General features: G+C 45.1%; 1 protein-coding gene across 11 annotated transcripts in view; it reads left to right on the top strand.

Annotated features, from left to right (window-relative positions):
* The window catches only part of ECT2 (epithelial cell transforming 2), a 50,801-nt gene that overhangs the window by 6,015 nt on the left and 17,152 nt on the right, over positions 1-27,634 (top strand). For 7 of the 11 annotated variants that reach the window (XM_077348384.1, XM_077348391.1, XM_077348387.1 and 4 more), the window contains exons 3-20: positions 484-563; positions 655-747; positions 1,215-1,397; positions 1,591-1,680; positions 3,392-3,499; positions 4,769-4,842; positions 5,225-5,355; positions 7,190-7,305; positions 7,476-7,538; positions 8,499-8,721; positions 10,667-10,806; positions 12,945-13,064; positions 13,873-13,941; positions 16,495-16,605; positions 17,701-17,797; positions 19,411-19,492; positions 21,864-21,942; positions 23,561-23,680. In XM_077348384.1, coding sequence (XP_077204499.1) covers positions 484-563; positions 655-747; positions 1,215-1,397; positions 1,591-1,680; positions 3,392-3,499; positions 4,769-4,842; positions 5,225-5,355; positions 7,190-7,305; positions 7,476-7,538; positions 8,499-8,721; positions 10,667-10,806; positions 12,945-13,064; positions 13,873-13,941; positions 16,495-16,605; positions 17,701-17,797; positions 19,411-19,492; positions 21,864-21,942; positions 23,561-23,680 — 1,979 coding nt within the window. The remainder of the gene's footprint in view (positions 1-483; positions 564-654; positions 748-1,214; positions 1,398-1,590; positions 1,681-3,391; positions 3,500-4,768; positions 4,843-5,224; positions 5,356-7,189; positions 7,306-7,475; positions 7,539-8,498; positions 8,722-10,666; positions 10,807-12,944; positions 13,065-13,872; positions 13,942-16,494; positions 16,606-17,700; positions 17,798-19,410; positions 19,493-21,863; positions 21,943-23,560; positions 23,681-27,634) is intronic. The other 4 variants (XM_077348394.1, XM_077348389.1, XM_077348392.1 and 1 more) reach the window with 1 other exon arrangement.

Here is a 27,634-nt window from a genome sequence, read left to right as displayed (position 1 = left end):
CCTCCCTTCTCCTCCTAGAATCCAGTTCTAATTCCCTCACCACCACCTCTGTCATTGGCTGCTAGAGCAGATTAAAATGCCATTTGATGTCTGTTTTTATATCTGCGCACATACACAGCGAACGCTGGCAGGGGGCTCCTGGGAATTTGTAGTCCATGGACATCTGGAGGGCCGCAGTTTGACTACCCCTGGTTTAGAGTCTTGCTTTTCTAGAAGCCTAGGAATTCCCTCCCCCCCCCCAGGATTTTCAGTTATGGATTTCCCATTGTGTTGATTTTTTAAAATCCGTGTGAGGGCAAAACCCAAATCATTCATTATAAAGCCTGAAAGCACAATGTTGTGTCATAGTTTTGGACATGGGTTCCTGCACAAAGGTATCTGAGCAGTAGAAGCTTCCTTGGTTGTTAGAAGATTGCTCTGTCTCCAGCTGTGGGCTTTGTTTGTATGCTGATTATTCTGTTTCCCCCCCTTTCCCCCGAATAGAGGAAATGCCTCAGATTGAAACTCGGGTGATCGTAGTTCAAGAAGCTGCGAAGTGCAAAGAACTATTGGAAGCTCTGGAGGTAGGTGGACCGTTCAGTTTGTGGCTATGACATAGTCTCCCATTTGGGCCTCTGGGCAAGTTTAATCTCATACTGAAGTTCTCTTCTGCAGACTGTTAGGATAATGGAAGTTCCAGTTGCAAAGATAAAGGAAACTAGTCCTGGTAAATCGGAAGAAAAACTCTGTAAAAGTATTATGCATATGGTATGTTGGGCAGTGGTGCATCTATGGCTGCATGTATCACTGTTGGAACGGGGAGGGGGTAATTAACACATGACTAATTGAAATTAAAAGCATGAAATGAAGTCACAGTGAAGGGGACTGGTGTGTAATGGAGCTTGTTGAATAGAAACTCATAATTAGCTCTGAAACCGTTCTGGCGCAAATATTATGCACATGTGGGATTAGCAAAGCATGAGTCTCATAATTATGACGGAGAATTCAGAATTGCCATGTTTAAAACCTCTTTATTTCTTTGTGAAGAAAACGGTTATGTTTCTGTTGAACTAGCTTCATATGTTGCTTCTTCATAAGAAATAATTGCTTGTAACGTGTTGTAATCTGTTGGCTGTAATGAATTTGAGTCCTTTTATGCCACACGGGCAGAAAACGATTTTGCCATTAAAGTTTATTGCCTGAATAACAATTGAATTCTGTGCTGATGATTGAAGGAAATCAAAGTCCCTTACATAAAGGCAGAATCGGTGGAAGAGTACAGGAACGCTGAGTCACCAGAGTTTGAGAATGTCTTTGTGATCACGGACTTCCACGCTCCGGTTTTCAATGACTTGTACAAGGCAGACTGCAGAGTTCTGGGGCCTCCCATAGTAATGAATTGCGCTAGAAAAGGCGAGGTAAGAGGTTAGCTTTTGTGTTATATATTTTTACATATATGGAAGTATTGGTTTCCCCTGCATGCTTTTAAAAAAGTATTTTTAAACCTCTGTGTGGCTTTTCTAAACTGGTGGCTGCTTTGCAAAGTGAACTTAATTTGTTTGATTAAGAGAGTCTTCAGTAACAAATTCAATGGATCTAATATAATTTCAGGCTTTGCCTTTTTCATGTCGTCCGCTGTATTGCGCCAGTATGCTGAATCTTGTGTTATGCTTCACTGGATTCCGAAAGAAAGAAGAACTGGTAGGATTGTTTTTCTTTTGCACATTTAACTTTGAATGGCCTTTGTAATGCTTTACAGTATAGAGTAAAGAACCAGCACCTGGAGCTCTGCTCAAATTGCTTGGTAGTATTGTGTCTTACTGACTTCTGTAGCAGCATCATTTAAACATAGTTGTTTAGACATCCATACTGGTCTTTTCTTTACAGGCATTGGGACAAGTAACTGCAGAGTAGTACTTTTGAGTGTTAGATATAATGGGCAGGAGCTCAGATGTTTATTCAGCCATTTAACTTATCTTGGGGGGGGGGTGTAGAAAATGTGACTCTCACAGAGTTATTGTGAAAATAAACAGTACTTATTCCATGAACTCCCTTGGAGGAAGAAAGAGGGTACTGTTCTGTGTTGTGCCTGCCTTTCTTGAGGCTCAAGGTGGATTTTATAGGCTATAACATTGTAATCATACAGCATACCACAACCAGGGAACAATGCAATAGGGCTAGGATTACAAAACTATAGGATAGCATGATATTGTGAGTTCTATTTGAGGGGTGCTATGACACCCTCACCCCTTCCCTTCCCTCACAGGCAGGATTTCCCCTTTTTTTTCTTTCTCCCTTTCTGACTGAACAGCTTGCTTTATCTGTTTTCTTATTTGAAGTCTTATGGCTTTCCCACTCTGTCACATTATTATAATTTGATGCAGGCTCAGGCCAGGAACTTGAGGAAAAAGACTAAAAAATAAACAAGATACTTTATTCAACGCAGAGGGGAAAGGTCAGGTGAAATCAGGGGTTAAATGTCTGAGGTGAATCAAATATAACCCTGAGGTAATTTATTACAAACTCCAGTTCATATGTTTCCAGTACATGAGAGTTCTTAAGCTTTTTACAAAGCATCTTAGAGATGAGAAGCTTTTGTTTCAGTGCTTCCTAAGCACTCTGGTATACTTCCTTGAGTTTAACTGACTCTTCAGTTTCACTACCAAGCCCTCAAATGCCTTCTCTGAGAACATGAGGGATCACTCCACTTTCAGATGGAAAGGGTATCTCTTCTTTAACTAGATCTATCCCTTTTTCATGTCCTGAATGAGAGTCTTCACTCATACACCCACTCCTCCTTGCTAACCTTTCCAGTTCTCAGTATGGAAATGTTTTCAGTCAGAGCTAAACTATCCTCAGATTTGTATGGAAGGAAAGGTTAAGACACAGTTGCAGCCCTCCTTGTTCCTCTCCAGTGGCTATTCTTCAGAGAGGCATTGCCTTGGTGCAGGGTTCCCCAGCCTCTTGGAGTCTGTGGGCAACTTTGGCATTCTGACAGAGTGATGGGCCCAGCCACAAAATGGCTACTTTAGAAGGTGGAGCCGACCAGCCACATCAGGAGACCTGCTGGGCAAAAGGCCTCACCTGCTTTCTATAAACAATTGGTGGGCACCAGGAAAGATATCAATTCTGGGTGCCAGGTTGGGGACGTCACTTGGAGGCTTATATAGTACATGATGTTTCAAGTATATTAGCATAACTGTAGACTACATGGTCCTGGAGGTTCTGTTCACTGTGAAGTCTCAATGCTGTGGTGATAGTGTTGCTGAACTTAGGGCAGTCTCATAAAATGAAAGTAAACTACGTGTGCATGCAAACCCAGCACAAAATTCCAGGTGTCATAAGCCATATGCTGCTAATGTATCTTTGTCAACAATTTCATATTGTTTTTTTCCCCAAACTATTTTCATAGGTTAAGCTGGTGACTTTGGTTCATCACATGGGAGGGATTATTCGAAGGGATTTCAGTTCCAAAGTTACACATCTGGTGGCAAATTCTACACAAGGAGATAAATTTAGAGTATGTGAATTTTGGTTCCTTTTCTGAGTCTTGGGTTAAGCGTCCTTTTATTTATTTTTTTAAAGGTCTTTTCCAGGAGTTATGCTGCCAAGGGATATATTTCTGTATGCATCACCTAAAAGTAAACACTGGGTTTTTACACACTGCTGTTGGACATAACTGCAATGGGCAATTTTGCTGTTACCAACATGTTGCAGTTGATCTGCAAAAATGTATTTGTACATAGGAGGCTGTTCCAGTGGCCTCTTTACTGGGCTTCTGCAGTGAATCTCCCATGCTGAGTCTGATCCGGAGATCTGCAGATGTTGCTACAGGTGTCACTCCCTCTTGAGCTCTTTGGGATGTATGCCTGCTTTTTGTGTGCATGTGTGCACGGTAGAGGAATAAGACTGGGCATCCCCACCACACACCTTTCTTGCTCTTGCATATTAGTTATAAAATGGCTGGAGGTTATCTATAACTTTGGAGAAGAACAGCGTTGGTGCCTCAAAACTGGTAAATACCTGCTTGATGGCTCTGTCTTCAACAAGACTAGTATGAGAAGTAGTTCCAGCCTGTACGTAAAAAGTGCACAAGAAGAAATTGAATCCATACTTGTCCATTGGGTGATGTCTTGTGAATTGCTGTTAAGAGGATTAGAACTGAGGTCGTATGAATTGGGTGGGGCAATTAGCCTACCTAAACCCAGATTTCATACTGCTGGATGAATGAAGTTTATGTATTAGCTTTGCAAAGATTCCAAGCCATGAATCTGGTCACGACTCCAGAAGCCCTTTTGTTGATCAAGTGGAAGGATGAGACCTGCAGTATTAATCTTCTGCTGCTGTCAAAGATAGTGGATAAATATCATCTTGGCCCAAGATCTTGTCTTTATGCCTTAGCTGAGTGTCCAGAAGCAGAGACTGGGTTATTAGTAAAAACAGTATCACTATGAGAAGGAAAGTTAATTCCTGCAGGAGTTATTTTTGCCTCTGGCTCATTGTGTTACATAGCAAATACTAATTTGTTTTCTTTGTTAACCTAAAGACTAGTGGATTCATTTTTAAAGAATTCTATTTTAAACCACTTTTATTATTTTAAAATAAAAGAACATGGGTTACAAGAAACCTCTGATAAACCCTTACTGACATTAAAAATGATCCATCTGGCTGTTATCTTTGCTATGTATGTGGCTGTAATACTGTGAACTGAATACCTTAGAGATGGAAGGGTCTTCCTCTAGAAATCTTTTCTTTTCAAGCTAGTAAATGTTGTTGTATTGATTTTTAGGTAGCAGTAAGTCTGGGTACACCAATTATGAAAGCTGAGTGGATTTATAAATCTTGGGAGAGAAGAAATGAAACGTAAGTATGCGCTTCATGCGCAACCTTGTGTTGCATTGTGTTTTTTAATGTTTTTATTTTGCTGGAGACTGAGCATCCAGCATGGTAATGTAGGCATGTTATTTATTATTATTATTGGAATTTATTTATTAGAATTTATTTATTCCTTAGATTTTTACGCTGCCACTCCTGGGGACACTGGCCCATGGCAGCTTACAGTAATTTATTTCAAGATATACAATAAAATCAATACATTAAAAAACATAACCCAGCAGCATCATCACACAGAATTAAAATACAGTATACATCGTGGTTGACTCTAAGCTGTGATCTTCTGACAGCATGAGGGTGACAAGGTTTCGAGGAAGTAACAGCCTGCCCTCTCCCTTTGCTTTTCTTGTAGTGACTTCTGTGCTGCTGCTGAGGAATTCAAGAATGAATTCAAAGTCCCCCCATTTCAGGACTGCATGTTAAGTTTCCTTGGGTTTTCCGATGAAGAGCAGAAGAGTATGGAGGAGATGACAGAAATGCAAGGTGAATTTAAAACCGTTGCAGCCCCGGTAGACAAATGCTGAGTGAAAGAAACTACTGCCGTGTATTCTATGCAATCAGTTGCAGTTGGTGGACATCTGGAGAGCCAGAGTTTGACCACCCCTGCTATAGAAGTACAAACGTCCTTAACAGCAACAGCCCTGAAAATAGCATTGGTGTAAAGAGATTTCCCTGAAAGGGGGCTGGAGAAGGGGTGACAAATGGCCTTTGTGGTACTTGATACCACAGGTTTTTATGATGGCTGTTCCGGAGAATCCCTTGGGTCCTCATTGTATGCTTTGCAAGTGTATTCTGGAAGCGAATGGCTTGTTTCTACGTTGGTGGCATCCCTCCCTGGGCTCTAATAGTTTTGCTTCTGCGTTACGTTTAAGTATTCGAATTGAAAAGTTTTAAATGCATTTACGTTCTTGTGCGGAACAATACACTTCAGCTCTTAAACGATGCATTGCGCCTCTTGAACTGCAGGGATTCTAAAGGATGTAATTGAGTAGATAAGTGATCTCCTTGTATACCCTAAAATACGTTGTTGTATACCCTTATTCCTCCATGAATCAGAAAATGTTCTCTGAGTTCTGATATGTTAACATGCTTGGTACTTGTTCTGAAATGTGATTCTTGTTGGCATCGCCAATGGTATTTTTACAGGCCACGCAGTTTTGTGCGACATTTAGTGATTAAAACGAGGTTGTAAACAGGGAATGTATTTTCCTTGGTCAGTAGAGGAGGGGGGAGTCCAGGCCTAGATTAGTCCTCTCCCTTTCCCCTAAGGCAATGCCATGCAAATTCATTGAGCCTTGATTCCCTGACCAGTGGGAAAGAGGGTCATCGTGCTTGGTTGACTCTAGGGCAGGGGTAGTCAACCTGTGGTCCTCCAGATGTCCATGGACTACAATTCCCATGAGCCCCTGTCAGTGTTTGCTGGCAGGGGCTCATGGGAATTGTAGTCCATGAACATCTGGAGGACCACAGGTTGACTACCCCTGCTCTAGGGTATGGAATACCAGTACCTCCTTAGATTTCTCACAGAGCTATCTCATCCCCCTTCCTATTGGTCCACAACTAGGCCTCCTTGATTTTTCTGTCCTCAAACCTAGAATTTTGTTCTACTTTTTCCTCTCAGATTTCTTTCTTAACTTGAGGTTCTTGGGCAAATTTCTGTGTATCAATGGGAAATTGCCCCTACCCCCCCCTTTCAGCAACAGCCACCTCCTAGCTGTCTGACCTAGGGGTAGTCCTATCCCCCCACAAGAATTAAGCATAACTGCTCATTATCCAAGGTCTACAGTGAATCCAGGGACCTGGCAGGCCTGCAGCTTGGTTACACAAACCTCTACGCATTTTAGAGTTCTCAGAGCATTTTGTGTGGATCTCAGTCAGTTTGACAACAGCACTAGAAGATCCTTATTTTCAAATCCCAGAGTGGGAGGCTGATTTTGAAAGAGAATCTCTTGCTTAAGGCCTGTGATTGTGTTTTATGGTGGCACTGGAGTTTTTAAGGTAGGTTTGCCCCTCTACAAAGAGCCAGCTTCTAGAAATGACCCCCCTCCCCACACACACACCTTTTCATCCACTTTGTTCATTTGCAGTTTCTCTGTGCATTTTTCTTTTAAAAATAACTTCTACAATAACGCAAATGCAGTGATCTTTCACTCTGTGTATGAGAGCTGAGAATTGCTACTAGATTGTATTGGTGTCTGTGTAGATTTGTGTACTGCAGCTGTTTCAAAATGAGTTTGACACTTCTACAATACCACAAATAAAATCTGGCTGCAGAATTTAGAAAAGTAATGGGTTTTCTGTACCGGCCTCTTTGCAGGTGGACAGCATTTGCCTGTTGGTGATGAAAGATGCACCCATCTAATAGTGGAAGAAAATACAGTAAAAGACCTTCCATTTGAGCCAACTCAGAGCCTTTACGTTGTGAAGCAGGAGGTCAGTTTCAGTTCTTAAACATACACTGCAAGGCTATTATCTGAATAAATGGATCTGTCATTTAACCAATGGAAAATGTGAGTCTTGGAGTCCACTGTTCTTGGAGTCATTGTGGCCCATCATTTTATACGCTCCAAACAAATTACAGAATGTGTTTTCTCTCCCCCTAGTGGTTTTGGGGAAGCATTCAGATGGATGCCAGAGCTGGAGAATCTATGTACTTATTTGAAAAGGTGAGTTGGTGCTGATGGATTTCTGGTAGCAAAATGCAGAAGCAGACCTGGAACCTTAAATTCTGATATTGCCTTTTTGGGATACATAATCGAAACTACGGTTGGCGTTACGGCATCCGAATCGGCCTGGAATCGCCACCGCACACAACCCTAGTTGAAACCTCCATTTTCTTAAAATTGAAGTGTAATTCTTAATATAAAATGGTCTTTTTGAGTGACAAAATTTAATATTTTGTGCTGCACACTCCCCATGCAAAACCCAATAGGGAAACCGAAACCCAACCTAACCAGAAAAGTTAGGAACCCAAAGGCTTCTTTGTTTATTTATTTAGTGTATAGGTTGAGCTGCAAAAATGATTGTTTTAAAATTTTACAAATAGTTATTAAATAAAGTGCACTAATTCAACATATTAAAAACACAGTCACCATAACTTTAAAACAACACATTCCTAACTGCACATAAAATAGACCAACAGGATGGACCAAACGCGTTTTAACCCTTAGGGGTCTTCCTCGGTGGTCAAATTATTGCGGGGATGGCACTTACGTATAAAATCAAAATGCTTGCTTGGGTGGCAAAGAAAAACCTTTTAGGTGCTGCTCCAACTAGTCTTTGTAAGGTATCTGATTTGGATCTCACCTTCTAAAATTTGTACTTCCCGAGGCCACCCGTCTCAGCTTTTGTCCAGCTCTAAATCGAGACTGCATTCCCACGTGCGTCAGAAAAAGCTTTGCCTTTTGCATTGTTCCCATTTCATACTGTTAGTTTGTGGGCTAACTGAGGAAGGGGGACATGGTGAACATCAGTTCAACTCATTGTTCTCCGTACCTAAGACACACCTCTGCTTGTAAGCCGTGGCGAAACCGGAAGTTACCGAAGCACCAATATCATATACAGCTGCATGTTGATTTGAATCCCAGAGGTGAGAAACTTATTCTGATCCTCATATCTCACTGCAGGCAGACAGTCCCGAGCTCAAAACGTCTGTCTCCCAACTTTCTCTGAATACTCCAAATAGCAACAGGAAGCGGCGTCGCTTAAGAGAGACTCTCGCTCAACTGACCAGAGAGACAGACATGTCTCCCTTTCCGCCTCGGAAGCGGCCGTCCGCCGAACACTCGCTTTCCATGGGATCCCTGCTTGATATTTCAAATACTCCAGAAGCGAGTATAACCAACGGAGGTACAGCTAAACCAGCTTTGTGATTTTTAAAAACACACACAAAACAGTACTAGCGAAAGCAGTCTGCTGAATAGATTTACCAACATAATTAACAGACTCCCCCCCCCCTTTTCAAACTATGCAGGAAACAGGATAGAGTTAAGGAAAATGGATAATGCTAGACCCAAGCGCAGCTCTCGTGGCGGTAGACTTAGTCGGATGAGGAGGAGATCACGCAGACCTTCCAGTTGTATTCCTCTGGATGACATACCTCCTAAACGTTGTTCAGGTTCCATAGAAAGACAACCGCAAACCACTGAGGCATCTAGCAGTATGCGTAAGCCAGCTGAAAGCCTAGTTAACGGAGCATCTCAAGGAAGGACAGGAATCAGTCTTCAGAAAGATGTTGTTCCCCCTGAAGTGGAAAGCAAAGACATTCCTGTAAGGCTCAGTTCCATTCCAGTTTGGAAAGGCTGCGATGTCTCGTGTGAACGTCACCTAGGTAAAGATGTACAGAGAGCATCAGACAGTGGTCGTGTTCCGAGAGCGTCAGACGGTGTAGACAGAAACAGTCATTTAGGTAATGTAGAAGTTAATCTGGAGAACAACGGATCTTGCGCCAAAGAGCCAGTGTCAGACGGCAGATGGGACTTGTTCGCCCAACATGACTTGCAGAGGAAATCTCTCTCCTCCTATGAAATGGAGATATGTACAAGTGGTACAAGTGGAAGTAAGTCCGCTCCGCCTGTTAGTGCTGAAGTGCAGCGTTGGAGGTGTAGGAGAAGCAGTCAGGAACTGGACGGTAAGGACAGATTTATTAGGGGAGGGGGCACCAGCCAGTGGGTGCCGCCCTAGGCTCTGATCCAACTCTTGATGCTGGCGCAAGTTACACTAGCACAGGTGTGCAATTGACAAGCAAGAGCTGGAGACGGTTCAGAATCTTAGTTCGTGGGGTACTTTAAATTTCACACAGTGCATCTTTTAGAAATATTTTGCCCAGTTGCATTTCCTAATGCCACTAGTGTGATAGAAACAGCCATTTAAATTAAGTCAGTTGTATAGTAGGGGGGAAGAGAAGAATTCATAGAACTGTACGATGGCACTGAAAACCTGTTATGGATATTGGATTTCTGGGGTTCTAACAATTTTATTTTATGCAGCCATACAACTTAAATCCTTCTTTCTGAAATTCTTTTAAGGTTTTTTTATTTTTTTTAGAAAACATTATTTGATTTCTTTCCTTTTTGCAGTGTTGGTGGTAAAGCCAAAGATTTTACAGTTCTGAGGAAAAGGAGATAGGAAAACATTTACAGGATGGGATTAAAAATGCCTACAGTTTTATTGATTTGATTATTAAATAATTTCCCAGATAAGATGAGCTCTTTCCAATGTTCTCATTGGGTTCTAAATTCCTAATTGTAGCATTTTGGAAAAAGAGTAAAACTTTTGATTTTTTAAGCCAGTTTTGTGTAGTGGTTAGGAGTGCGGACTTCTAATCTGGCATTCTGGGTTCGATTCTGCGCTCCCCCACATGCAGCCAGCTGGGTGACCTTGGGCTCACCACAGCACTGATAAAACTGTTCTGACCGGGCAGTGATATCAGGGCTCTCTCAGCCTCACCCACCTCACAGGGTGTCTGTTGTGGAGAGAGGAAAGGAAAGGAGAATGTAAGCCGCTTTGAGCCTCCTTCGGGTAGCTAAAAGCAGCATATAAGAACCAACTCGTCTTCTTCTAAAAATGACATATTAAGATCTGGGATCACTGGCTGGGATGAAGTCTTCTCCCAGCTCCAAATTATTCATCATCCATTTAATGCAACTAATATCACAAATAGGTGACTCCCTCAAAATTCGTTTTAATAATGAATATGTCTTTTATAAGATAAGTCTCTTGGCGTTGGTATTCAGAGCCTGCATTTCATGGTCAAAACGAAGCACTTTGACACTTGTTTCTCCACCCTTTTCAGAAACGCCAAAGCTGTCATGCATGAAACCATCAAAAAACTCAACTCCTCTTCCTCCAAAGCAGTCTGCACGGTGGCAGGTTGCCAAGGAGCTATACCAGACGGAGAGCAACTACGTTGATATCCTGACAACCATAATCCAGGTCAGTTGGTGCCAGCTGTGTTTTTTTGTGTTGCAAAGTCTCTTGTGTTGCACACTTTCCACTTCAGACTGCTGGTGGAGAAATTCACCGGAGGGATGACTTCATATTTTCATGGCAGGCATGTCAGAGCAAATCTCTTCCTTGGCTCGAATGGTAACTATGGGTCTTCAAGTAGTATTAGCCTGGAAGGTATGGTGGGAGCCATGGGTTTGGGAGATCAATAACACTGTATCCAAAGTAATCTAGTGCAGTGGTCCCTAACCCTTTTCGGGCTGGGGACTGGGGGGGGGGGAAGAGGGAGGCTCGGGGACCGGGGGGGAGGAGGCACGAGCGCTGGCACCCGCAAACCAGCAGGCGTGCCTCCCTCCAGCGGGTGAGCGAGACCACTGATCTACTGGATCTGTGGGTGAACAAGGAAGTGGTAGGGCATGTCTGTAGAAACATGATTGGAAAAGTAGGTCATGGGACACCTTTCATTGGAAATGGGAAGTGCCATCAAGTGACCACATAGAGGTTTCAAGGCAAGACCAGAACAATGGAGCTTTGCTGTTGTTTGCCTCTGTGTAGCAACCCTGGGCTTCCTTGGTGGTCTCTCATCTGAGTACTGACCAGAGCCGACCCTGCTTAGCTTATGAGACTGGGCTACCCCAGGGCCACTGAGGTCAGGGCGATAATTTTCATCAAGTTAAAGGTCACAAAGAAATGAACCAGTTCATCAGAACTTTTCTTTGGGCTGATGCGAAACAAACTCTATGAAAATCACAAGTGGAGGTTTTGCTTCAATGCCTTGTAGACCACTCTAGCGAGCAATTCTCAGTGGTTTCTTTCTGTAGGGTTTGGTCAGTCTGCTTAGTGTCATGGTTGTACATAATGAGGTTTGTGGCTGTTTTGTTTTTCAGCCCTGACCAGAAAAGCAGCCTTCTGGGAGGCCCCGTTTGAGAAGAGACTGAAGGGTAGTGGGGCCATTGTTCTCACCTGTGTTTGCTCAAGTGGCTAGTTGGCAGACTGTTTTTTCCATTTCTGTTCTGTTTCTTTTTGGGAGGGACAGCAAGCAAAAGATCCACACGTGCTTCAAGTATGGCTTTGTATAGGGAGGGGCCATCACACCTTTGCTGGGACGCCTTGCTGACGAGCATCAGTGTGCATGCAACAAATGTGTGTGTGGTGCATGAAAAGAAACCTGCTTTCATTTCATTACAATTATGGGAAGTTCATTGTATTGGTCTGAAGCCGCAAAACAAAAGTTCGAGTTCAGTGGCTTCATCTGGTTGGGGACTGCCTCCGGGGGTGGGGGAGAGCCAGCGGCCCGGCTGCCGCAGTTACTCAAAAACTGCCGCGCATGCACGTTTTGGCCACCAGGTGGCGCTAACACACATCCGCAGAGTTGCCGCGTATGCGTGTTTTGGTCACCAGGGGGGCGCAAATGCGCGTGCGCGGCAGTTCTGCGCGTGCGCATTAGCGTCGCTGCCGCGCCGGCCTCTTCCCCCCCTCTCACTGCAGGGGGGAGGCAGGCGCGGCCACTGGCAGCCCGGTACGATGTCCTTTGCGGCCCGATACCGGGCCGCAGACCGGGGGTTGGGGACCCCTGCTTTAGTGTACACACACATTTCTTCAGATACACTGAATTGGGAGTCGATAATCCAGACATATAGGTAGAAGGTGAGCAGCTTATTAACACTCAGCATAATAATAGTTTTGACAGATGCAAAGGGACACGCAAATTTATTATGCTATAGGCTAATTTGCTGATTACCTATATGTTGTTGTTGTTAGGTGCGAAGTCGTGTCCGACCCATCGCGACCCCATGGACCAGGGGTAGTCAAACTGCGGCCCTCCAGATGTCCATGGACTACAATTCCCAGGAGCCCCCTGCCAGCATTCGCTGGCAGGGGGCTCCTGGGAATTGTAGTCCATGGACATCTGGAGGGCCGCAGTTTTGACTACCCCTGCCATGAACAATGATCCTCCATCACCTATATGTATCAACTGGCAATTTCCATTTCAAAATATCTGAAGAAGTGTGTGCACATAAAAGCTTATACCTTGAATAAAACCTTGTGGGTCTTAATGGTGACGCTGAACTCAAATTTGGTATTTAACATATAACTCTTGGTTTGCTTCCCACTCCACCCCCCAGGTCTTTCAGGTCCCTTTGGAAAAGGAAGGACAGCTTGGGGGCCCCATCCTTGCCCCAGAAGAAATTAAAACCATCTTTGGTAGCATTCCCGACATCCTGGATGTACACATCAAGATAAAGGTTTGACTTAAGACTTGTGTGGTACAAATAATTCCTCTTTGTGGCCTCCCCTTTGAGCTTCAGTTAGTTAGTGCCACTCTTTTTAAAAAAAAGTACATTGAAATGCTGCTTAATACTGGAGTAAAGAACAGGCCTGGGGGGAATCAGAATGCGAATTCACTTTTCCTTGAAGTTCCTCTGCTGCTGAGGGTTGAGGATTTGTGCAGTCAGCGGTCCCAGTGTGGTCACTTCCAACGGTTTTTGCTTAAGCACGAATGGTGTGAGGTTCTCTATCTTAAGCATCAGGGTCTAAGAGTTCAGGAAGACTAGCTTCAATGGTTTCAGAGTCAAAAAGCACCTTAAAGATAAACAGAGTTTTCCAGGTCGCAAGCTTTTGGGAGCAACCCTAAGCAGGTCAACTCAGAAGTAAGCTCCATGTTATACCGCTTACTCCTAGGAAAGCGTCCTTAGGATAGCCGCTTTTGTCAGTCAAAGTCCCCTTGGTCAGATACGAGCTTCAACTCACAACCCCCCTAAAAAGTGTTATTGGGCTTGAAGGTGCTGCTGGACTCTGATTTTGTTCTGTCCTCCATCCAGTTCCTAGAGAGTAACCCTTCCCAAACTAGATTTTACCAAGTGCAGCACTAAACATTAAAATTTCAGAACTCTTGCCTCTTCTCCTTGGCCTGTACTGTGTTTCTCCCCTGCACTGAACGTATCAACTGAAAGTGACTTAGAATTGGGAAGTAGCACGAGCACAGGGCCTCTGCTTTGATTCTTCCTTCTTATGCCTGGAGAATATGAGTTAGGTGCCATTTCTCTGTTCCAGGAGGACCTTGAAGACCTTATGATAAACTGGACTGAGAGCAAAAGCATTGGGGATATCATTCTTAAATATGTAAGTGTTCATTTAGCTTCACCAAATACCTTCTCTGACGTACGCTTGAGTTGAAAGACCACAAGTATGCTCTTTTAGCGTGCGTGAAAAGAGCCCTTGATTTTAGGCGTCGGGAAGAAGCTTAATTTATTTTACAACCCTCCAATCATGTCCATAGCATAAGGGAAAGGTTTTTTTTTGGGGGGGGGGTTAGTCTTGTACCCAGTTGTATTACAATAGGGGAGGGGCTGTGGCTTAGTGGTAGAGCATCTGCTTGCCATGTAGAAGGTTCCTGGTTCAATTCCTGACATCTCTAGCTAACAGATCTGTTTAAAGTGGTCTTGCATGCATTCCTGTTCATTTGAAAGTTTGTAGCGTGAGCTAGGAGGAAAATGAAAGACATCAAACTGGGCATGTGGTTGCCACCTTAATTCAACTACCTCTTAGAAACATCAGGGATTAGGCTGATGTAGATCACATCGCATTTGTAATGCAAGATACTTCCTTGGATCCATCAGAGCATTTACATGGATGGAATCATTTTAGCCTCCTGAGCATGATTGTCTTACCTCCTTCTCACTCTAAGATGCCTGCATTTTGATGGGAGGCATTTTGGGCTGTTATGGGAGGGTAGAAGAAGGGAATTGAGTATGTTGTGCTTTGTGGCTAAAACATCCTATTGGGTCAAAACCAGTATATTTTTGATCCTAGTTTTATTTGATCAAAGACTTTGAAAAATTGGAGTCCTGTGAAATTGCTGTTGAAGGACGTGGGACAAATGCAGCGTCCTCTTCTGTAGGCTGTTGAAACTGTGGCCTGTTTCATGGATTGGGTGACGGGTCACGTTATCTATATGACATGAGTAGAGCAGCAGAATATGCTGCTTCCATGTCCATTCTCATAGCCAGTTCATAAATGTATAGGTGGCTTTTGACTCCTGGTGTGTTGATGTCTACAGGGGTCTAATGCCTACAGTTTTAAAGGAATACATATATGAAGCTGCCTAATACTGAATCAGCGGTAAAAAAGGCGAATGCCATTTTGGGCTGTATCAACAGAGGCATCACATCAAAATCACAAGATGTCATAGTCCCATTGTATACGGCACTGGTCAGACCACACCTGGAGTACTGTGTGCAGTTCTGGAGGCCTCACTTCAAGAAGGATGTAGATAAAATTGAAAGGGTACAGAGGAGAGCGACGAGGATGATCTGGGGCCAAGGGACCAAGCCCTATGAAGAGAGGTTGAGGGACTTGGGAATGTTCAGCCTGGAGAAAAGGAGGTTGAGAGGGGACATGATAGCCCTCTTTAAGTATTTGAAAGGTTGTCGGAGGAGGGCAGGATGCTGTTTCTGTTGGTTGCAGAGGAGAGGACACGCAGTAATGGGTTTAAACTTCAAGTACAACGATATAGGCTAGATATCAGGAAAAAAATTTTCACAGTCAGAGTAGTTCAGCAGTGGAATAGGCTGCCTAAGGAGGTGGTGAGCTCCCCTTCACTGACAGTCTTCAAGCAAAGGTTGGATACACACTTTTCTTGGATGCTTAGGGCTGATCCTGTGTTGAGCAGGGGGTTGGACTAGATGGCCTGTATGGCCCCTTGAATCTAACCATCAATTCCTCAAGTGAATATTGTGTATTCAAGACTGGGAGCAGCTCTCCAGAGTCTCAGGTGGAAGTCTTTTCCATCATCACCTGACCTTTTCATTCAGAATGCCAGGGGACTCAACCTGGGACCTTTTGCTTGCCAAGCAAATGCTCTTCCGCTGAACCACTGCCCTTCCACTTTTATATCAGAGATCCCCAAAGAGAGATGCAGTGGCAAAGCATGTTGAATCATAGTGTATAGATTTTAGGATTGTAAAGCAAGGCATGAACTGTCACTTGCCAAGCAAACCTATTTTATTTGAGGTACCAACCGGTTCTCTCCTCTGGCATCTCTTGGAGGCAAGAGCCATCTTTTTAATACTAATTTTGAAGTATTTTTACAATGGCACTGTACAATAAGCCAGTGGTCCCCAACCTTTTTTTGGCTGGGGACCGGCAGGGGTCCGGCCACGCCCGCGCAACGTGCATGCGCGAAAGTGCCGCACATGCACGATTTCGGCCACGCAGCGCGGGTGTGCGCATGTGCGGCCCAGCTGCGCATGCGCAATGTGCGGCACGGCCCTGATTCCCTCTCCCCACCCTCCTGCAGTAAGAAGCTTCCCGGGCCGCAAGCTTGCGGCCTGGGAAGTTTTTTACTGCGGGGGGGGGGGGGGCGGGGAGAGGGAACTACGGCCCGGCGCCCTGGCCTTCGTGGCCTGGCACCGGGCCGCAGACCACAGGTTGGGGACCACTGCAATAAGCCACAGTCCTTGCTAACACCAGCACTATTCATCTGTGGAAAGAAGAGAGCTTAATGTAGTCTCTTTTATTGTTTACCAGTATTTTAGGGCCCATCTCTATATGATGGGTATTTCACCCGAAATGAAGCATCAATAAATTTGCAAATAAAGGGCAAGGAGGCTATTCCTTTATTTTCAACCTTACCCACATGTACGTTGCAAACGAAAACTCTGCACTGTCTTTCAGTCCAAAGACTTGTTGAAAACATATCCTCCCTTTGTGAATTTTTTCGAAATGAGCAAGGAAACTATTACCAAGTGTGAAAAACAGAAGCCGAGGTTTCATGCTTTCCTGAAGGTAATATTTTTTTTCTGTTTGCTATGTTCTTTCCACCTCTGATGTGTGAATGAGTTTGGGTTTCTTTTCGGTAATCTTCAGAGCAGATGTCATTTTTGCGAGAGACAGCTTGGTAAATGGAGACAAGCAATCATGGTTATGGGCACACAGAAAACCCCAAGAGGTCAGAAATCTTGCTTTGTAGGGTAGGGAAAGTTAGAGTTGAAAAAAAAAAACAACTACCCAGAGATGGTGTGGTTTTGATCTAGGGTCACTAGCATCTGAGTCTGCTGGCACCTTTAGAATTATGAGAGGATGGTGAGTATCACCACAAGAAGCACAGTCCATGGGCGGAGGGAGAAAAATAATCACAGACACACTCAACGGGAAGGAGGAGAGAATGGGAAATGAGGTGGGGTTGAAGACCAGAGGAGAATATTCTCACCTCTCCATTCAGGCAGCGTTGGTCACTTTCCTGTTGGTTTGATTAGCTGTTCTTCTTGTCCAGACCCCATTGAGATATCTGTCCTCCACGAATGTATCTAATCCTCTTTTTAACCTGTCTATTCCTGTGGCCGTTTCTATAGCCTCTGGCAGTGAATTGCTTGATTTAAGTGCACCGATCCTTGTAAAATTGAACAAAGCAGTTGATACTGCAGAACTTCTACTGTTGATATTCATAATGGAGGGAATGCCGCAGGTGCCTATAGAGCTGTTGATTTAACCAACCCTATGTTTGGAACACATGCCTAAAGCTATGTTTGAACACCGTTATTCCCCATACAACATTCAGTTTATTACTCAGCCATAGGCCATTTCAGATAAATTAAGGATATACAAAATCAGTTAAAATCAAGACATAAAACTGATAAGAGAGCACCATTATTGGCCTGTATGACGTCTTACTTTCCAAAAAGACCCATGAAGGTGTTTCCATGTTTTTATGGAAACAGGTGTGTGTTGTGTGCACGTGTGTGTGTGTGTGTGCGTGTATGCATGGAGAACACTTGATTTCCCTAAGCAGTTAAGGCAACATGATGCTCTCATTGGAAACCTAGGATTGAATTGCTGAGGTCTTGATTTCTGGTCCAGATAATGCCACTGTTCACTCTGTAGATAAATCAAGCTAAGCCAGAATGTGGACGCCAGAGCTTAGCAGAACTTCTCATCCGACCTGTACAGAGGCTGCCTAGCGTTGCTCTCCTTCTTAATGGTACGTCTCCGTTCTTATTTGTCAGGACTGTTAAATCATTCAAACTCACTAGTATCATCTGAGGTGGTTAAGTATGGCCAATGATGTGGCAAGCGTTTTGTAGAACTATATTGTATTCCTTTGTAGCTCACCAGAAAAGATGTATTTGGGTATGTCTGTTTAAAAATGTTACAAGTGTGGCACTGTTGCTTTAATGCTCAATATTGATGTGTTATTGCTATGTACAAATACAAAAGCCTTCACCTTTCTGTTACGTATCTAAGGCGACTTGTGTGAAATCCTCTGAAGCAATACCAAAATCACCTGAAGACGAGAAGCTCATTGGAACCTATGAATATTTGAAGAATAGCTTAGGTCTTCAGGTGGGGTTGAAAGCTGGTGGGAACTCTAAACTCTAATTCAGAACGCCTTGCAGTTTCTGCTTGGTTTTCCCGACTTCCCTTACTGCCCCATTCTTTTGGTATCTGTGTTTAAATTTAACATACTAATCCCCATTGTGGGTTTTATACCAGGAAATAGCTCAAAGATGCCTTACAGTACTACTTGTACAGGTTTTGCAACGGTTCGTATCAGTTTAATATTTAACCCCTTACTATTTGCTCTTCATGAATTGCCACAAATTGTAAAATTCTTGAAAATTCATGGCAGTTCTTAAGTTTGTGAACATTGATTTGTGAACTATGAATCAGCCAAAATTAATGACGAACTTTAGTTTGCCAGTCAGTTTGTGACCATCCCTAGTTCTGTATGATCTTTTTGTACTTAGACCATTCACTAAGGGTATCCAAGCCAAAAAAAAAAAGCCCAAAAATAGAACATTGGTACTTATCATCAATTTTTTCAGCAGGGGGAGGGTGTATTTTGGGTTACTGAGCGTAGTCAATTCTGGATAATCCCCAAAGAATTACCCCGAGAAACAAGGTAAAACAGTGTTTAAAGAGAGTGCACTCCCTCTAAATGTTGGTCTGGGTAGAAGAAAAAGAGTTGATTCTTATATGCTGCTTTTCTCTACCTGAAGGAGGCTCAAAGCAGCTTTCAGTCGCCTTCCCTTTCCTCTCCCCACAACAGACACCCTGTGAGGGAGGGAGGCCGAGAGAGCCCTGATATTCCTGCTTGGTCAGAACAGCTTTATCAGTGCCGTGGTGAGCCCAAGGTCACCCAGCTGGCTGCATGTGGGGGAGTGGGGAATCAAACCCAGCTCGCCAGATTTAGAAGTCTGCACTCCTAACCACTACACCAACTGGCTCTCACTGCAGCTTCATGAATGTATTTAAAGGCCTCTGTTATGGCCTTTTTTTGTTTGTAATCCCAAATTTTTTTGGGGGGGGAGGGGGTTGATGTATCCAAATCTGAGAAATCCTGAAATGTTGTTTTCTGCACATCCCTCGCATCCACGGTTGAAATTAGAAGGTGGTTTTAGGGTGGGGTCACAAAGGTGTTTCAGCAAAAGTTTATTATCTTCCTAAGGGCAAAAGTTTATTTTCTTTTTTTTCAAAAGCCGCGTGTCAGAACTTTGTCCCCTAGATCTCTGGATATTTGCAGGCTTTGTGGCAGGATTCCGCGTCTGGTGTCAGGATGAAAAATAATGCCACTTAATTCCTTCCTGTCATCAGACCTGAAGAAACACACTGCGGAAGACAATCCAGACAAGGCAACACTAGAGAGAGCCATTGAGTCACTGAAAGAAGTGATGACGTAAGTAGCTTCAGCCACTATAGCCTGAGAAAGAAAACATTTTACTTCTGACAAACCAGGCAAGATCATGCGTTGCCTGCTCCCCAAGAAGGGCGCTTTTCATAGCAGCTTGTCCCCTGCATACTTCCAGCTTGTTTCTGCAAGCACTGAAACCTCCCTGCCTGGTTTTCCAGAGCTATGGCAGTCCTGATGCATCAACGTTGCTAGATACTACATCCGAGTGCCCAGAGAAGGGGTAGTCAAACTGCGGCCCTCCAGATGTCCATGGACTACAATGCCCAGGAGCCCCTGCCAGCTTTTGCTGGCAGGGGCTCCTGGGAATTGTAGTCCATGGACATCTGGAGGGCTGCAGTTTGACTACCCCTGGCCCAGAGGTTCAGGGTTCCTTACAGCCAACTGGCCATGAAATTGCATTGATCTTAACAGACCCGATCATTCAGTTCTAGCTGGAAAGGTAAAGCTCTCACCTCTGGTACGATTTCCACTCTGCAGGATTAGCTTCCAATGGGAAGTTCTTTTCTTCATGAGCCTCCACGTCATAGTTGCTTACTGTTGAAACCCTTTTCAGAAGGGTTGAGATGGAGGGAGACCCATTTGTTTTCTGGTGCAAGAATATTTCCAGCAGGCTAGATAGACGTGAGTAGTCTGATCTCATCAAAGCTCGGAAGCTAAGCATGGATGCCCATGGTTACTACTTGGAAGGCAGCTTACTAAGAGAAGTCAGGGTTGCTACACAGAGGCCGGCAATGGTAAGCCACCTCTGCTGCTCTCTTGCCTTGGATGCCCTTTGATGGGATCACCGTAAGCCAGTTTGAATTTAAGAATGTTGCTTAGGGTTATTAGGTATGCTGTAGAAATTTCTCACCTGCTTTCCTATAGTGAGTACAAATGAAAATGATGGGCTTTTAACTAGGGCTCCCCCAGCTGTTGGGTGAATAAGGGGTGGCCTACCGATTTGGTCCATAATGGAGGAACCTTTGAATACTTTGTTTTTGGGAAATTATCTGCCTTCTTGGAGATTCTGTGTGAAATGCTTGTGCTGCACGGTCAGGCTAGATCTTTTTTCCCATCAGTTGAATTGAACGTTCGTCTCTCCCACTGTGGCCCACTGAGCTTCACAGAATGTTACTCCTGGGGACATAGGGGGTCCCTAAGTGGGGCTTATTTATGGGAAAGGGGAAATGGCAGAAGCTTCCTGTCTCCTTCATTTAGCAGAGAATTTAGTCTGGATCCATCCCCTAGACCAGGGGTAGTCAAACTGCGGCCCTCCAGATGTCCATGGATTTCTGCTGGCAGGGGCTCATGGGAATTGTAGTGGGCCACAGTTTGACTACCCCTGCTCTAGACTGTAGTGGTTGACTTTGCTTTTAAGCATCTGCTGGATATTAAAGGCAGGAGCTGCCTGTTATGGAACCATCCAGCTTTTCCAGTGCAGGGAAGGCTCCAGAAGTATCTATTCCAAAGCCGCCAGGATGGGCCAGTAAAATTGGCTGACAAAATTAATGCAGCTAACGTTCTGTCAATAGAAGGACGTCTTCATAAATTGTCTTCTTATTTCTTCCCTGCTGTATTGAATTTCTGGCGTGCTAATCAAGCTTTCATACATGTAGCATAATTCAAGGTCAGTGCTAGTGATTAGAGGGGCCTGTCTTAAACAAGAAATGAGGGACGTGGAATACTGTGTGGTAATGTTTTCCCCCCCTTTTGTGCCCAGTGTCTCATGTCAGCTCGGCCCATGTAAAAACTTCAGAGACTTAATCAAGAATTTAAGAATTCTGAGTGACTAGTTAGCTTGCTTTAGGATGCTTTTGGCTGATCCTGTGTTAAGCAGGGGGTTGGACTAGATGGCCTGTATGGCCCATTCAAACTCTATGGTTCTATGATTCCATGCTTACTAAAAAAAATCGAGGTATCTTAGCTAAGTGCTAGGGGTTTCTGGTCCTAGTATGATACATACATGCAACAAGAAGTTGGATTATCCTTTCCATAGTTCAGGTGTTCCTGGTGCGGTTCCTGTGGGCCTGTCTGGTGTTTTTAGGAGGTGGGTAGGGCCAGGTAGGGCTTTTTGTCCAGCAAGGCTTCTGATTGGCCATTTTAAGTGTGATGGGGTGTGCACATTTTTTGGAAATGTCACTTCAGCCGCAGCTGCCACCACAGCACAGGAAACTGCATGGTACTAACTGAAGTTAAGCTGTGGAAATTACTTTGTGGCTGGCTCTGTCCTCTGCAGCAGCCTTTTTGTGATAGCCATTTGGTTGCTGTGCCCCCCTCCCCTTGCCAGGTCAGATGTGCCCGTGGGCTAGAAAAGGTTAGAGGATCCCTGCCATGGTGAATATATATTTGACTGGTTGCTTATTGTGCTTTTCTCTAGGCACATTAATGAAGATAAAAGGAAAACAGAAGCTCAGAGGCAGATTTTTGATGTCGTGTACGAAGTAGATGGCTGTCCAGTAAGTCATAGTACTGCGGGGGCTAAGAGCATGTGGGGAGGAAGGAATGGAGAATCCTGTTGGACAGATTTGGCCTTGGGAGTAGAGTCACCCTACTGCTGCTAACACCTGTCATCAAATTTTCAACTGCAATTTATACCTATAGGTTGGTGTGGCCTATGGATTACTAATGGGGAGGGAGGAAAAGAATACCCATGAGTGTCTGGGTGTGAACCATGTGACTGATCTTGGATATTTTTTCTCCCAGGCTGCTTTTTTGAGAGAGCTTCAACTAAGTTCTCTCCCATTCTGCCTCTCCCCCAGGCTGCTGTCTGTTTTGGGGTGTTCCATGGTTGTGTTTACTTCACTGCCCGCTGACTTTACTGACTACTAGTCTCGATTTAACATATCTCCCCCTGTCTGATCTGTTTCTCCTTGGGGAGCGGGTTGATGTGTGTGTCCGCCTGCCCCTGTACACCAAGACTGCCTTAGCAGTCTTGTTCACGTCTCATGGAGTGACTTGGGGTGATTTTAGTGCCCAGTTCTCCATGCCTACTTTGACACCTCCCCCCAACTGACCTGCTTCTCCTCTTAGAGGGGGGATCAACCTGTGCCTTCCTGCCATTTTTCCTCTCTGGCAACTGACCCACTTGATCAACTGTCCTGGACTGTGGCTTGGTGCTTGCTCGGTCAGGTGTTTGGAGTCCTTAAGAGGGGGTGGAAAGGGTTGTGTTTGTGGTCATGCCATCACTTGCCCCTGTGCCATGTGGTCGTACGCAATGAGCACAGCCTCTCTCCCCCTCCCTGAGGACGCCCCCAGCACATGGAGGTCATGGCACCCACTTCCCCTGCTCTGTCCACATCCATGGGGCTTTCAACTGCTGCTTGAGAGTTTTTGGCATTACTGTTTAAGCGGCAGCATGGACCTCTGTTTGGAAGGGAGGATAGTGACCTCGGAGGTGGGTGGTGGTGATGCGTCCTCCCATTTCACATCCTAAGATTCCCAACTCCTACCTCCCAGAGGGTCTTCTCTATACAGTCCAGAACCCAAGCCTGGTATCTCCCTGAAGAGCCTTTCCTGTAATTGGGACCCCGCCCCAGTCTTTATCAAATTTGGTGGGCAGGTAGCTGGAAAGGCCCTGCAAACTTAGATTCTGTAGAGCCCTGGGTGACATCCTGATCTGGTATGGTTCAGCAGAACAGCTGGGATTTCCCAGTTTGAGCCCAACCCTACTCATGAGTACAGCCTGGTGATTTTCCCTATTTAAGAGAAAGAATAGAGAGACAAGAGAACTGATGGGAGTGTGAAATTGCTTGGATGGGAATGCGTTTTTGCTTTCTGGTGCCACTTTTAGACGGAACTTTTCAGAACGATGAACATTTGCTGAAAAAATCAATGTCGTTACCTCCCGTGACCCTGTGGGATAGGCCTGGTCTATCTAATTGATATGCAGGAATCACAGGAAATAACTTTCCAGCATCTTAGTTCACCATGGAGAAGCGCCCCCAGACCTGACACACAGTATCTGCTTGCATTAAACATTTGAGACTAGAAGTCCTCTTTCTGACTGTCCTTTGTTTCTTGAGGATGCAGCGGCCACTTGAACTTTCTTTCATGAGCATCTCCCCTCCCTTTTAGGCTAATCTGTTATCATCTCACCGGAGTCTAATCCGGCGGCTGGAGACCGTGGCATTAGGCGATGACCTCTGTGACAGAGGGGAGCAGGTCACTCTGTTCCTCTTCAATGACTGCCTGGAGGTAAGTCTGTCAACGTACATTTGGCCACACCGTCCTGGAATGGCTTCCCAGCCAAAGGAGTAAATACCTGTCCAAATACCCGCAGCTCCCAAGGACTAACAGAGCATGCTCTGTCTTGACAGCCAGCATGACGAGCATAGTTCACTCAGTCAGCCAGGAAGAAGTGCCGGACACAAGCTGTCCCGAGGAACACTTTATTTTCCTTCGCCTTAATCCTTTGTAGCTCGATATTTAGGGATTAGCGGGGAAGATGGAGCAACTTTCTGCCGCCTGTGTCCTGCTGCTTGTGAGGAAGGATTTGCTCAATGAGAAACGCCTTGACAGAAGCTGTAAGGAGGTCCTTTCGGTAATTCATAACACTGTGGCTCAGTGTTAGAACACCTGCTTGGCATGTAGAAGTTTGTAGGGCCAGTCTCCAGCATCTCCAGTAAAAAGGATCTGGCAGAAGGTGATGGGGAAGGCCTGAGACTCTGACAAGTTGCTGCTATTTCAAGTAGGCACTACTGATTCCAATAGACCAGGGGTAGTCAAACTGCGGCCCTCCAGATGTCCATGGACTACAATTCCCAGGAGCCCCTGCCAGCTTTCACCAGCTTTTGACTACCCCTGCAATAGACTACGGGTCTTGTCCAGAATACGGCAGCTTCCCCTCTTGCCCAAGTTCTGTGTGAGGAGTGAATTACATAGCAACGAAATAGGTTTTTAACTCTTCGTAGTACCTATAACGAAGCTTCACGTTTGGCAGCTTGCATGTCTGGGAGGTCCAGGTTCTGCAGTGAGAGTTCCGAGTTCTGAATAAATTAGGCAAATTAAAGAACTGTGTGTAACTTCTTCCAAACACAGGAAACTGTATTCAGTTCCTCCGCTTGCTTTATTCGTTCTTCCCTTCTCCATATATGTACCTTGAAGGCATTTAGTGTAAAGGCATAAACCAGTGTAAAGTTGAGACGCTGGAGGGGGGGGGGGTCCAGCATGCAAGCTGAGAGGGTGTGGGCTAGAAGCAGCAGCTGTGGCTCAGCTGTGCAGTTTCTCGCTGTGCGTAAAGACGTGGTCTTGCCACCCCAGTCAGATGGTTGTGCAAAATGATGTCTGTAGAACAGCTGTTTTAGAGGAAGGTTCACTTCTGTCCATCAGCTCCCTTTCCCCCCCCCCCCCCCCGTCGGTGCTGTCCCCTCTCTCTCAACTTGGTGGCTACCATCTCATCAACACCGTGTGAATTCGCCTTCTCCGTTAATCCAGAGCTGCCTAAGAGCTGCATTGCTGTTTTATTCTGGAAAATGTGCTTTTTAAAAAACAAACAACTATAATTGTAAGCTCCTTTATATCATGAGGAAAAGAGGGCTAGGAATGGACAATTCTAAAAGGCTGAGGTATGTGGGAAAGAGTTCCAGCATCACTGCTGCCGATTCCCCCTGTACCCAAATTCTGTGACCTTTTCTGTAATTCTTCACAGGCACAGCCCGAGTGGGACTTTTTGTCCTGTTAAATGGGCAAGGGACTGCAGCCGCAGTGAAACAGGAGCCTAGTTACTGCTGGGCAGGTCAGAGGAGGCCTTCTGTTGGGGTAACGCTATTTCCCTGCTCCCCCACCAAGTGCCACAACACCTTCCTGCCTCCTGGAATTGCAGCCACTCGGCTCTGTGTAATTGAGTGCAGCATGTCTCTCTTATTAGTGTGAAAGAACCAACTGCTTGAATCTCTCCAGCCTCCTTGTTTGCTGTCTTTCTCGGTGGCTTCACCATCCCTAATGTCCACTTGACACCGAGCACAGCAAGAGAGGCCAGCTAGATTGGTTTACGCGTCTTTGGGACTGATGCCTCTCGGTCACGCTAGCATCACTCCTCTGCGTCCCTCGGTCTCTTAATGCTCTTTGCAGGCCCAGTTCTCTTTCAAGTGTTCAAGATAGTGGTTCAGCAGCATACGGAGGGTTTATTTTTGTGCGGTGTAGGTAAATAGTATGTTGGCACCAGATTGGTTTCTCTCTCTCTTCCCCCCCCCCCCTTCTTGTGATGTATGCGTTTTTGTGCCGTCTGAAGGGTAAGACGTAAAACTAGCAATTGCTGTTGGAATGTTCCTGTGCTAGAAGAAGAAAAACTGTCTCTTTCTGAGCCCAGACTCTAGTGTGGCTGAAGCCATAATGCATGAGTTCAGTATACACGTCATGTTTTTGCATCCTGTAGAACGCTTGGTTGCCAGTCTGCCCGAAGAGGACACAACATATTTTGTTGTGGACTAGGCAAGGAACGTTAAATGCTTGAACAGATGGGCCATGGAGTATTTTTAAATGCCATGATTATGGCAGAGTGTTGCATGTGTTAGTTGTTTACTTGTAGAATTTGTCTTCAAACAGTGTGAAAAGTTTGAAGAAGGTTGGCTTGAGAGAGAGAGAACAGGTCTTGCATGCAAGGCCAGGTTTCACTAGACATTAGAACCCTTCTGTCTTGTATCTCACTGACCATCTGACTTCATTGTGACCATCTGACCATCTCCCTCATTGCTGGGGGACAGTGAACAAGTCCCTGGTCATTCCTCTGTCCTTTGCTAGGCAGGGAGATAAGGGGCATGACCCTTCTTGAAATGCGGACCTGTCTCACTGCTAGTGCCCCTCAACTTGGAACTTTAGTACCACAGACTGGCTTCCTGAAGGGCAGCTGTATTCGCTGTGGTAGTTGCAGTGGGGAATGAGGTGGTCTGCTGCTTGTTGGAAGGTCTCTTTTTTCCCAGGCCCATCTGCCCTTATTGTGGCCTTTAAGAGTCATCGTCCAGAAGAATAAGGTATTAGCATCTAGCTTGCCTGGCTGCAGTGTCTCTTTTGGTCCCTCTCTCTCGTACGCAGTTGGATGAAGAAGAAGAGTTGGTTCTTATATGCCGCTTTTCTCTTCCCAAAGGAGTCTCAAAGTGGCTTACATTCGCCTTCCCTTTCCTCTCCCCACAACGGACACCCTGTGAGGTGGGTGAGGCTGAGAGAGCCCTGATAATCCTGCTCGGTCAGAACAGCTTTATCAGTGCTGTGGCGAGTCCAAGATCACCTAGGTGGTTGCATGTGAGGGAGTGCAGAATCTAACCCGGCTCACCAGATTAGAAGTCTGCATTCCTAACCACTACACCAAACTGGATGAGATGTGCCACTGTGCCGTTGGAGACTTCCAAAGATGCCCTGCTCTGTTAGCTGTTTCCTTTTTTAAAAAGGAGCTTTCTAGTCTCAAGGGTTGAGAAGATATGCTAGTCAATGTGTGAACACCGCTTCATAAAATCATGTCCCATCTTTGGTGGGGCTTCCGTGTAGCTCTTTGCCCCTCCTGATGCCTAGGAGAAACAACATGAGCTCAGCAAATGGCCTTAAATGGCATTAAAAAAACCCATATTGCAGAACTTGCCATTGGTGTTCAAGAAGCTCAAATTCTCCAATAGCTTTGTGTGCTCAAGTAGCTAATAATGGGCAAATGCTGCAGCTCTGTTGAGTACTGCACTTGGCCTAGATGGGCCGGTGATTTCGGACCAGAGGCAGATTTTGTAGGTGGTGCAAGGCTCGATGGGAAGTTGTCAGAGTCAACTAGTTGTGGGTTTTCTATCCAGATGTAGGGAAAATGCTTCCTCGTGCCAGTCCATCCTTTGGGAGATTCCCCAATAAACGCACACACACCGCCCTCAAGAAGTCAGTAAAATGTCCAGCAATTGATCATGTGCTCAACACTTGCCATACCCTATCTCTGAAGATGCCGGCCATAGTTAGTGGTGAAACGTCACAGACTAAAACTACCCAAGCACGGCTAGACAGCCTGGAAAAACACAACAGCCCCTTGATGGAAATGTGACTCATTTGCCAAGGGGGCTGCCCACAGCAATTGTAGGGAAGTCTGCTTGTTTTCTGCATCGGCACAGAATTTGGCATCTAGTTCAGAAATCCACAACAAGGAGGCTTCATGCTGGAGCCACTTGCTTTCCATGGTTTCTG

Source organism: Paroedura picta, chromosome 8, assembly GCF_049243985.1.
Source record: "Paroedura picta isolate Pp20150507F chromosome 8, Ppicta_v3.0, whole genome shotgun sequence".
NCBI lineage: Eukaryota > Metazoa > Chordata > Lepidosauria > Squamata > Gekkonidae > Paroedura > Paroedura picta.
This window is presented reverse-complemented; position numbering and strand designations above follow the sequence as displayed.